At 56.6% G+C, this 11,515-nt stretch overlaps 1 protein-coding gene across 5 annotated transcripts in view; it reads left to right on the forward strand.

Annotated features, from left to right (window-relative positions):
* The window catches only part of PARVB (parvin beta), a 116,512-nt gene that overhangs the window by 56,299 nt on the left and 48,698 nt on the right, over window positions 1-11,515 (forward strand). For all 5 annotated transcript variants that reach the window (XM_024127342.3, XM_028483943.2, XM_055082362.1 and 2 more), the window contains 2 exons: window positions 4,856-4,945; window positions 8,033-8,103. In XM_024127342.3, coding sequence (XP_023983110.1) covers window positions 4,856-4,945; window positions 8,033-8,103 — 161 coding nt within the window. The remainder of the gene's footprint in view (window positions 1-4,855; window positions 4,946-8,032; window positions 8,104-11,515) is intronic.

Below are 11,515 nucleotides of genomic sequence, written 5' to 3' on the forward strand. Positions count from 1 at the left end.
GAAACACACGCGTCTCCTTCTATTTGGCAGAAGCTGGAAGCTGACGCTTACTGAGCGAGTACCGCATGCCAGACATTGTTCTGTGTGTTTGGGCTGTATCAGGCCCCATTTCACAGATGGAAAAGCTGAGGCACAGAGCAGATACGTAGCTTGCCCAGCATCACCCAGCTTGTCAGTGGCTGAGCTGGGATCCGAAACCAGCAGACTGGCTCCCAGTTTCTAAGCCCTTCATTGTGCTTCCCCTCAGATATAAAGACCTACTATGTGCAGGAGCTGAGTTAGCACTGGTGTGGGCAGACAGTCCAGGAAAGAGGTAGTTACAGGGCTGGCTGCATGATGTGAGCTGGGCAGGGGGGGAGCCTGGGATGGGAGGGGAGCACCCAGGATGGCTTCCTGGAAGAGGCGGCCAGCCAACTGAGGCTTGAAGGTGGGTAGGACTCAGCTGAGCATAGCGAGTGAAGACCAGGTTGAACTGGGTTCAGTCCTGACTCTAGGACTCATGGTTGGTGTATATCAGATGCCTTCACATCTGATAGACGCTGGCCCAGCATTGACCAAGCCGGGACCAGCCACTCCCTCACAGACTTGTTAGGAGATTAGATGAACAGAAGACAGAGAAGGTGCTGGGCACGTAGTAGGTGCTCAGGAAACGCTAGTGGCCCTCTCCCACTGACAGGCAGGGACGTGGGTTAGACTTCTACTGCGACCGGGGGTTGTAAACCGGTGGCCCCTGGCTGGCCCGCAGAATTTGAATTACTTGCTCACATTTATAAATTGGGGGATTCTACACAAAACCCAAAATTTCCAGCATTTTTGGAAAGCTCCTGAGATCTGGCGACCGCGGTCTGCGTCGCCCACTCTGCGCCCTGGGGCTGAGCGAGGCGTGGCTGTCCCCAGAGGGGCACTGGAGCTGTCACACGCTCTCCCTGGGTCTCCTCCAGCCTCTCTCCCTCCTGGCACTTCGCCACCCCCATGTCCCCGGGTGGCCCACGGCCCAGTACGTCACCGCGGGAAGGTGAACCTGGGTGCCTTGGGAACACGTTGGCTGTAGGGTTTAGGGTGGACAAGGGCAGACACTTAGGACCATGATGAATCCTCGGCCCCGGCACATCGGGCCCCAGGTCCTTTGAACGCCCACACCCACCGTGCACACCAGGTGCCCCTGGATCTTTCTCCGTGACACAAGATAGTCGGCATTTCCAGTCATTGGAGTGTCTGACTTCCTGGCAAATGGACGAGTACTTTCAAAACCAAGACATTCCTGGGATTAGGGGAAAGCCACTGACCTGGCAGAGTGGGGTCCTCGGGGAGAAGCTGTGGTCCAAGGGGAGCCCCTCCTTCCAGACCCTGGACTGACCCTCAGAAGACCATAATCGGATTTCACCCGAAGGCTCCTCAGTGAAGGGGCCGTGTCCCTCAGGGAGCCCAGGCCGTGAACAATAGCAGAGCTCCGAAGAGGCCTCACTGAACCCCGCTGTAGTTCAGCATGGACGTGGCTGCCACAGAGGGCTTCCGGAACCCCAGCGCTGATCAGTCACCCACAGGCTGTGCATGGAGTCCCAAAGTCCCTTTTTCCGGGATTCCTGCTTCCTCTAGGAAGCCTTCCCTGGTTTTCCCTGGGATGAACTTCACTTATTCCTCAGAAGCCCCTGTGAGGTAGGTACCGCTGCCACCCCCGCGTTCCAGACGGCGAAACTGAGGCTGAGCGAGGCGAAGGGACTTGCTGGAGGCCACGTGCCGGCACGTGGCACAGAGAGATCCGAATCCTGGGCTCGTGATCAGAGACCCTCCTTGTTTTCCTCCGGGCTTTATGCTTAACCGGCCTGTGGAATGTGCCGTCTGGGTGGGTCTGTGAGAGCATTTCTCATCTATTAAAGCCGAGAGATCCTAGGCCCTGTTAGGTGTTTTCTTTGATGTTGCAAGGGCGGTGTGGAAATTTCTCTGTTTTTATGTGACCCAGTTTCTCTGCTTTGAAAATGTCATTCCTGTTCTCCTCCCCGCTCCCCGTTTTTGAGACCAGGCAGCAGGGCTCCTGGAAGCATCTCTTCATCTCTGCACCCCACACCCCCATCTGCCACCAGTTGCTCTGGCCCACGGCCCGTGTCCAGGCCAGCGGGTGACCTGCGTGGCAGCTCTGGGGCTCCTGGGAGGAGCTACGGGCTCCCAGTAAGGACGCACCTGCGTGGCTCACCTGTGCCCTGAAGCCCACCTGTGCGACCCTCCACTCACATGAAACCAGGGTCTTTTGTTCTTCCTCGGCCGTGAACATAACCATGGCAGACGGCCTTGACCGGAAGGGACCTCCCTGGCCTTTCTGTCCTCCTTGTGTGACGCTGGCCCAGGAAACCAGAGAGAGGAGCCCACGGCTGCTGCACACACCCCCTTGCACAGTTCACGTTCGTGCCTCTAGAATATGCGAGAACTTTTGTGAAAAATCCCCTTTTCCTCCTTCCCTTTTCTGCCTTGGAAAGCTCTTTGCTGGTTAGAAGACTCTTTGTAACTTGTTATGCAGTAAAAATAATTGCTGAAATTTGGTCTGTTTTCTCAGCGGGACTGAGTGACCGGAGGGGATCTTTGGAGTGGGGAGCGGGGCCGGGCGGGGCGCGTCTCCAAGTCATTGGCTCGTGAAGGTGTTTAACACGTGTCTGCTTCTTGCACAGGGTTAAGCTAAGGATTTGGGGATCAAAAGATGGCTGTGCGTGGGGTCTGCTCCTGGGATCTGGGGCGGCAGGGAGACTGTGCCTGTCTCCAGGTGCAGGGCTGGCCTCCAGACTGGAGTATTGTTGGGAGGGGTCCATTTTTTCTTCCCTCTTCTTTTAAATTGCGGGAAAATATACGTAACATAAAATGTACCATTTTAACCCTTTCTAAGCGTACTCTAGAGTGGGATTAAGTTCATTCACGTTGTTGTGTAGCCATCACCACCCTCCATCTCCAGCACTTTTTCATCTTCCCAAACTGAAGCTCCGTCCCCATTAAACACTGACTCCCCACAATTTCCCCCTATTTTCAGCCCCTGGCACCCACCATTCTACTTTCTGTTGCTGTGAATTTGACTGTAAGGGACCTCCTGTAAGTGGAATCATACAGGGTTTGCCGTTTTGTGTCTGGCTTTTATTTCACTTCGTATACTGTCCTCAGGATTCATCCACGTGGTAGTATGTGTCAGAATTCCCTTCCTTTTTGTGGGTGAATAACATTCCATTGTGTATATGGACCATATTAGTTTATCCATTCATCCATCAGTGGACGCTTGGGCCGTTTCCACCTTTTGGCTGTAAATCGTGTCAGTCATTGCTGCTGTAGGATGTGGGTGTGCAAGAGAGCCCATTTTTTCACAGTCTTGTATCAGGGCCTTCCTGATGTTAGAACCCAACGTGCTGGGCCCCACTGCCGTGTTCCTTGTGAGAGACAGAGGGTGGCTTGTCCCCGTAGCTGGGTCTGTGGCTGAGTCTAGGGAGACCACCGTGTGCCCAGCTCCGTCCTCAGAACCTGATGTTCATCGTTTCATTAAGTCCTTCCAGGGGACCCGACGTATTTTTTTTTTTTTGCGGTATGCGGGCCTCTCACTGCTGTGGCCTCTCCCCGACGTTTTGAGAAAACAGGCAGAGAGGTTGCCAGGCGTGGCTGGGGTTGGGTCACCCTGGCCTGCCTGTCCCAAGGCCATCACATCCTGTCCCCTTGCTACTCTGTCCCCTGTCCCCTCAGGTCCCAGAATTGGAGATATTCAAGGTTCGGGGTGACTGCAGTATTGAAAGAGGAAGTAGGTTTCCCCCTCTGAGGACGTTTCATTACAGAGGAGAAGGCCTTGAAACTAACACAATGTTGTAATTCAATTACGATTTAAAAAAAAAAAAAAAGAAAAAAAGAGCAGAAGGAAGCCTGGGCACTTGTCACTGGAGCTCACCGAGGAAGAGGATGGTTTTGTGGCCTCTGGTCGGGGACTGTCACCCAGCAGTTCTCAGCCAGGGCTGGAAAGGCGCCCAGCACCCCCTGCATCCACTGGATGGGGGCTGGAGCCTGGAGTCTGATGCAGTTATGGCCGGTGGAAGAAATGCGCTGTTAGCCCCCGGTGTCCCGGGGCGGCCCCCTGGCCAGTGTAAGTCGAGATGCTTTCCTGGAAGGCGTCTAGTGCGGGGGGGCGAGGGATCCTTTCTGCACCGTGGCATCCGGGCCGCCGCTCTCATCGCGTAGCCAGCCCTGCGGTCCCTGCGACTGTTCAGGGCGCCCTCCTCCCCAGCCCCCGGCACCCTGTCTGCCCTCTAGACACGGTCCTGTGCTCCCAACTCCAAGTCTCCGGATCCGGTTTGTTAGATTCTGCTGTGTGTTTCACTGCTCCCGACCCTGGGCATTACCTAGCGTCAGACCAGCCGGCTTCTGTCCCGTGAACGTGGCCGCGGACGACGGCACTGCCTCGCCTGCTGCGTGCCGGGAGGGTCTTCACACCCAGAGTCCACGGCCGAGGACACTGCTGTCCAGGAGGGGGAGGGGAGCCCGCCCTTTTCAGGCCCTGTCGCTGTGATCCAAGCTTCGTCCACCTCAGCAGCCTTGGGTGGATCTGGAAGCATCCAGAAGCTTCCATCACATAGTCATGTATTGCAAAGAGTGGTGAAAACAGCCTGGCCGGGCTTGGTGAGAACTGGGGACTCTCCGGCGTGGGTGAAGAATTGCAGAATGTATTCTTGGTTCGGAGCATTTTTCCTTGGACTCTTTCTGGGCGACCAGCCATTTAGGAATGTTTGTTAAATGCTTAAAAAACAGGAGTTGATTTCTCTCTGTTTCCACTGCCAACATGTGAGGCCACAATATTCCATTTATACTAACTGGCTTTTTCCTTTGTCTTTCTGTCTGACAGTGAGTGACTTGCAGGAAGAAGGGAAAAATGCCATCAACTTGCCGATGTCCCCTGCCTCGGTGGAGATCCACCCTGAAGACACCCTGCTCGGTATTATCGGTTTCTCCAGCTCCTTGTCGTGGGCGAGTTGAGCTTCCCAGCTTGCGGTTGGTCTGGGAGGGGCTGAAGAGGAGCATTCGTGGCCTTTTGATCAGACTCAGACGTCACATGGGGCTCTCAGCTCAAGGTCATGTTTAGAAAAGTCTGTAGGGAAAAAGCAAGCCTTCCCTTGTAGGTTACTGCCTTTCTGATTGCAAATGTCAGTTTTATTGTGATTTAAGTATGATGAGGCCAACGGGTCAGGAGCCCAGGAGCGACTGCCACTGAAAAGGTGGTTTGTTAAACTCAAGTTTCCCCAGGTGACGGGGAGGGCAGCAGCCTGGGGCAGGGGGCAGAAGGTGTGACGGGAAAGCGCGGGCAGAAGCCTTTATTGTGGTTTTCGCAGGAAGGAGTGAGTGAGGCAGGGTTAATAAGCAGGTTTGGATCGGCTGGTCTGGGTAATTTCAGGGGCCTCTGGGACACAGGGGCTGCCCCGAGTTGTCTGTAGCTGGTCCCAGGTGATTAGGGCAGGGGCTGTTGGCTGGGCGTACTAAGAGCCCTGTGTGAGCTCAGTTACCAGAGGTGTCTGGGGGGGTGTGGGCTCTGGGTTGGTTGTTTGCACATGGAAGGCACTCACAGGGGACACGTTTGCTATTTTGGGAATCAGCTAGCTCTGAGAGGGGAGTCCCTCTAGGTACCCAAGGCCCCAAGATTGGAAAATACAGAAAATAAGAAACACGATTAGCATACCCACCATCTCTGCACAAGCCGGAGTGGCCTCCACGCCAGGGGCCTGCTAGGTGGGACCCGCCAAGTGGTACCGGCCGTGCACTCACCTCCTCAGGACCGCATCCCAGCCGGCACTGATGAGGTGACGGCCTGGACACACTTGCCTTAAAGCGTGTTTTGGGATCCGATGGATCTGGAAGGCAGTCTCGGAACATTCCGCTTCTTTCCAGTCCCTGCCTGGTTCAAAGGGAGGTCCCGGTTGATGCCTCTGTTGTGGTTCCCACGACGAGGCCAGGCCAGCAAGAGCCGACGGGGAAGAAATGCAAACGCACGTCCAGGCGGCCGCTGGCCGGGCTCGGAGGTGCCGCCGGGGTCCCCTGCGGCTTCCCCTCTGCTCCAAGAAGAGCGTGACCCTTCCCTGACGCTCTTGTGTTTTGTCTTCAGTCTGGGTGCAGCTGCTGCCCAGGCAAGTGACCCTCTCCCAGGAGAAACTGGGGACGAGCTCTGTCTGGAAATTACCCTGATTCAGAGCAGGGTTTCTCCCCATCCCCACCCACCCCGCCCCGGGTAGGACAACAAAACACCTCTCCAGTCATTGCTGTGAGTCCCCTGGGATGGGGGTCTGGGGGACTTGATTGCTTCTGGCTGAGAACCCTGCTTTAGACCAGCAGGAGTGCTAGAAAATAGATTTACTGTAAACGTGTGGCAGGCTGTTGTTTGGTCAATATGCCTTGAACCTGCTTTTCCCTGGACCCTAACCCGCCTGTCTTACCGTTTTTCTAAATAGCTGCTCTTGGGCTGGGAGTTGGCATTCCTCCGTTTGCTCTGTAAGGTTCTGCTGGCCCCTGAAGCTCTTGAGACCTTGATAAGAACCACCCTGGTCAGTACCTGGAGCTGAGAGTGACGGGTGAAGGGGATGTGAAGTGGGAGGAGAGGGTGTTTGACAGGGAACAGCATGTCCAAGGCCCTGGGGCCAGCGGGCGTGAGAGGCTTGCTGACGGGCCGGTCAGGGCCGGAAGGGCTGGATCAGAGGGTGCCGGGGAGAGCTGGGAAGGAGGCTGCAGAGGGCCTCGGGGGCCACGTGGAGGATGTGGCCTTGATCCCAGGAGTGGCAGGAGGCTGCAGAGGGCCTTAGCAGGGATAGCACGAGGAACTCCAGCGTGGTCCCCTGCAGGGTACCTGCAGCGTCTCTCTCAAGCATCAGGTCGGCGCGACTCCAAAAATAGCTTTTCCACTTTGTCAGGTTTTAAATTTTGCTGTTGGGCTTCCCTGGTGGCGCAGTGGTTAAGAATCCACCTGCTAACGCAGGGGACACAGGCTCGATCCCTGGTCTGGGAAGATCCCACATGCCGCGGAGCAACTAAGCCCGTGTGCCACCACTACTGAGCCTGAGCTCTGGAGCCCGTGAGCCACAACTGCTGAGCCCACGCGCTATAACTACTGAAGCCCGTGCGCCTAGAGCCCACGCTCCGCAACAAGAGAAGCCACCACGATGAGAAGCCCGTGCACCGCGGTGAAGAGTAGCCCCCGCTCGCCGCAACTAGCGAAAGCCCGCGCGCAGCAGTGAAGACCCAACGCAGCCAAAAATAAATAAATAAAATAAATTTTTAAAATATATATATAGAAATATCTCATAAACAATCACAACAAATAAACTTAAAAAAAAATTTTTTTGCTGTTGTGAAGCCTCTGTCACTCAAAGCCATTTCACTCCCACCAACGTGGACAGGGTCCCAGCCGTGGGAGCCTGTGTGGGCCCCGGGACCCTGGTCATCTCTGCCTGCACGTCCTAGGGGCCAGAGGTTGTGCTTCTTTTCTGTCCTTTTAACACCCCTGCTCAGTTTTGTTCTGCGACGTGTCTGGTGTCTGTGGGTCTCTCCCCTCTGCCGTCCACTTATTACCCCTGCGTCACTCCCTCTGTGCAAGCTCACTGGTGCCCGTGGTCCATGGAGCAAGGCCAGACACGGAGGGAAAAACAAACAGATAAACAGAAACAGAATATGGATAAACACACTTTGCCGTGAAACATCCTTTTTTCCCCCCTGCTCTTTCTCATATTTTTGTCCGTGTCACCTTACGTAGTGGCGAGCTTTCTCGGTGAGCGACAGGTCTTCCCCGGGTTTATTAATAGTGGCTTTTCCACAGATCCGATTCAGGCCTGTGTGCACCCCCCTCCCTCCTGAAAGATGGGGGTGGCTGCTGCATTGCACCCTGGGAGGCAGTTCTGCCTGGGCCGCGTGTGACTGGCTGCAGGGCTGCTCACTGAGAGGACCACGGGGTCTCTGCTCTCAATTCCCCCCATCTGTGCAAGGGAAGCCGGCCACCCCCACTGACGCTAACCCGCCTGTCCTTTGTCCTTTGTCCCCGCAGAGGAGAACCAAGAGCGCACGGTGATCGACCCCACCTCCAGGGACGACCCCAGATTCAAGGAGCTGGTCAAGGTGAGCACGGGTGTCCCGGCTGGGGATGTTCTTGTGAGGTCAGATCTTGGGGTTCAGGCTGCTGTGGGCCGAAGGAGCAAAGCTGGCGGCTGGTCAAGGGCCCTTACTGCTGCGTTCGGTGGGGGGATGTGGAGGAGGAGGCTGGACGGCCTGGAGCATCTCCCAGGGGCCCAGCCCCACGGGGCCTCTCAGACGGCCCGCTCCCTGCCATGTGCCGCACCCACTTATGTGGGGACCCTTTTCTTAAGACGTGGAATGAGCAGCTGCCGTGAACGCTCGCGGTGCCTTGCAGACGGGTTCAAGGCGTTCGAGCCCCTTCTGGAGCGAGAGGGCCGGCCTTCAGAGGAAACTCGGAAAAGCGGGCACGTGGGCCCCCTCTGGCCACACCTGTGGAGCCTCACTGGATCGTCACTGGTGCCCCTGCACCGGGCAGCGGTCAGGTTCTGCAGCGTCTGGACGTGTGGGGACCGGCGAGGCCAGAGGATGGCCGCCTGCTTCCGGGAGGTCAGGGAAGCAGGGCCAGCCCGGGGCCGCTGGCTCTGGGCTCCTGCGGGGCCGTGGCGGCTGCGCGTCTCTCCCCGCTGGTCTCTCGAGCCTTGGCTTAGCGGTGGGGCTTCATTCGTAGCGTTAACCCGTGTCCGGGCGTGGGTTGCAGTTTGATGCTCTGATCTAAACCGCAGCAGGGCGTCAGAGGCAATCCCTGGGCCGGCAAGGGCTCTGACGGCATCCTCACCTGCGAGCCCAGAGGCCGGTGGACCTGGGCTGTGCAGGCGCCGTTTAGGGCAGTGCCACACACATATCCTATGAAAAGGGCTTTTTCAAAAGCTTCTCCACCTTAACCACTGCGGTTGGGCCCGATGAGGGCGCGACTGCCTTTTCACGAGGGCTCCTTCAGGATAAACAAAACCTTTGCAAGTTGTAGCTTTTAAAAAGTTGAAGTGGAAAATGTCTGTTTTCAGGCCCACCCCGTATCATTGACTCTGAGCATCTTAAATTGCCTAGTTTATTAAGATTTCTTTTTTTCCTGAATACCCACTCTGTCGTTCCGAACAGAAGATTGTCGGTGAGGAAAAGTAACCCTGCACTTCAGCCACTAAAATGTTATCCACGGGCGATATTTCAGTAGTAGAAGGGGGTGCCCTGATTTTGTCAGGCTTCTCCAGAGAAACAGGGCCCACAGGAGGTGGCCCCACCTCTCCACCTCTCTACCTCTCTCTCCATCTGTCTGTCTATCGATCTCTCTCTATATATACATCTCTTCTGTCTCTCTCTGTATCTATCTATAGAGATTTATAAGGATGGGCTCACGTGATTATGGAGGCTGAGAAGTCCCATGATCTGCCCTCTGCAAACTGGGGACCAGGAAGGCTGGTCCGAGGGCCTGAGAGCCCAGGACAGGACTTGGACGTCCCAGGCAAGGAGAGGGCGAGTCCGGCCTTCCTCCACCTTCTTGTCCTATCCAGGCCCTTCCCGGACTGCATGCCACCCACCCGTGCTGGCGAGGGCCCTCTGCTTTACTCAGGCCACCAGTGCAAATGCTAACCTCTTCCCGAGACACCCTCACAGGCACGCCCAGAGAGAATGTTTCATCAGCTGCCTTGGCATCCCGTCCAGGCCAAGCTGACACATAAGATTAACCATCACGTGCCCCGCTCTGATTTTTCCTTCTTCGACACGTAAGCAGAGCTTGAGAGCGCGTGAGCATCAATCTCCTAGAAACGAGACCCAGGGGGCCTGGTGTCGCCCTCACTTCCGTACGGGGACTCCGGGAGAAGTAACTCCCCCACCCCCAGGTTACGCTCTGAACCAGTGAAGTGTCCGGTCTTGAAGGAGTCTGTCTGTTTGGTGCCTCATTCGCTGAGCCCCGGTGGAGGGTCGGGAGCTGTGCTGGGCCCCGGGGCTGCAAGATGAACCAGTCACCTGCCTGCTGTCCGGGATCCAGATCCGCTGTGTGCTCCTCCTGGACTCACTCCCTCGGCCCTACCCGCCTCTGCTTTGCCGCTTTGCCTCAGGAGACCACAGGCATTATTGGCCTCTACCGGGTGAGGGCTGGGCAGCTGCATGTCCTTTATCCGCCCACACAGAGGGACCACAGCATCTCTGCATCCGGGAGCAGCCCGACGGGACCTGCGGAGGCTCTGGCAGCCCCTCCTGCCCCGGATTCCGGGTTCAGATGAATGACCACGTCTGGGGCGTGGCGTGTGCGGGCTGGGAGTGCGGACGGTAACATCTTGTGGGGCGAAGCAGGACCGAGGACCGGAGGAGTGGGAATGCACGCCTCTCCCTTTCTTCCCCGACGGGCGGTTCTGAGAGCCGCGCTTCCACAGGAAGTTGGCTGTGTGCTGGGCGTCGGCTGGGTTTTCTTCCGAAGCTGCGGGCGGCTCAGGAGCGCACCTGCCTCCCTTCCCTCTCCCCTCGCTCTTGCTAGTCTGGGGGTTATGGTCGCCCCAAAAGCAGCAGCAGTGAGCTTGGCCCTGGGCTCTCTTTCCTGGGGAGCCCAGGTGTGGTGTGCTGAATCGTGGCCCCCAAAGATGTCCACGTCCTAGCCTCTGGAACCTGTGACTGTTACCTCCTTATATGGCGAAGGGACTTTGCAGGTGTGGTTAAGTTAGGGGTGTGGAGCGAGGGATGACCTTGGATGGTCTGGTGGGCTTCCACGTGTCCGTATAAGAGGGAGGCAGAGAGAGATTTGACTGCAGGTGATGGTGGCAACTTGAGGATGGAAAGGAGATGCCACGCTGCTGGCTTTGAAGATGTGGGAAGGGGCCACGTGCTAAGGAACGTGGGCTCCCCTAGAACGTGGACAAGGCCGGGAAGCCTCCCCTAGAGCCTCCAGAAGGAATCAGCCCTCCTGACACCTTGGCATTAACCCAGTGAAACTGCTCTTGGACTTCTGACCTCCAGGACTGTGAGGGAACGCACTGGTTGTTTGGAAGCCCCAAATGAGTGATAATGTGTTACAGCAGCCAGAGAAACCAGTGCACCAGGCCGAGTTACCTCCTGTCCCTAAACCTCCGCATCCCTTAGATGTAGCCGAGGGTCCCCGTCCACGTGGGAGCCGGGCCGGCCTTGCTGCCTTGCCAGTTGCCAGGAAGGGCCAGCTGCCAGACACATAGAGGTCTGCTCGCCTGGCCATCCAGCCAGCCTGGAGCACGTACGCCTGGAGATGGGCAATTTCTGGAAGGTTCCCCCTGCCCTCAGACTGCAAATCGTACCTCGAGGCTGGTGGCTTATTTTCCAGAATAAGCATAAACACAGCAAGCGGGACAGCGCCGTCAGGCTGTCTGTCTGTGCCTTGTTGGTTGCTGTAGTGGCACGTGGAGGGGATGTATGTGAAATATGAGTTCTCACTAACTACAGGGCTTTTTTTTTTTTTTTTTTTTTTTTTTTTTTGGTGGTACGTGGGCCTCTC

This window comes from Physeter macrocephalus, unplaced genomic scaffold (genome assembly GCF_002837175.3).
Source record: "Physeter macrocephalus isolate SW-GA unplaced genomic scaffold, ASM283717v5 random_96, whole genome shotgun sequence".
Taxonomy (NCBI): Eukaryota; Metazoa; Chordata; class Mammalia; order Artiodactyla; family Physeteridae; genus Physeter; species Physeter macrocephalus.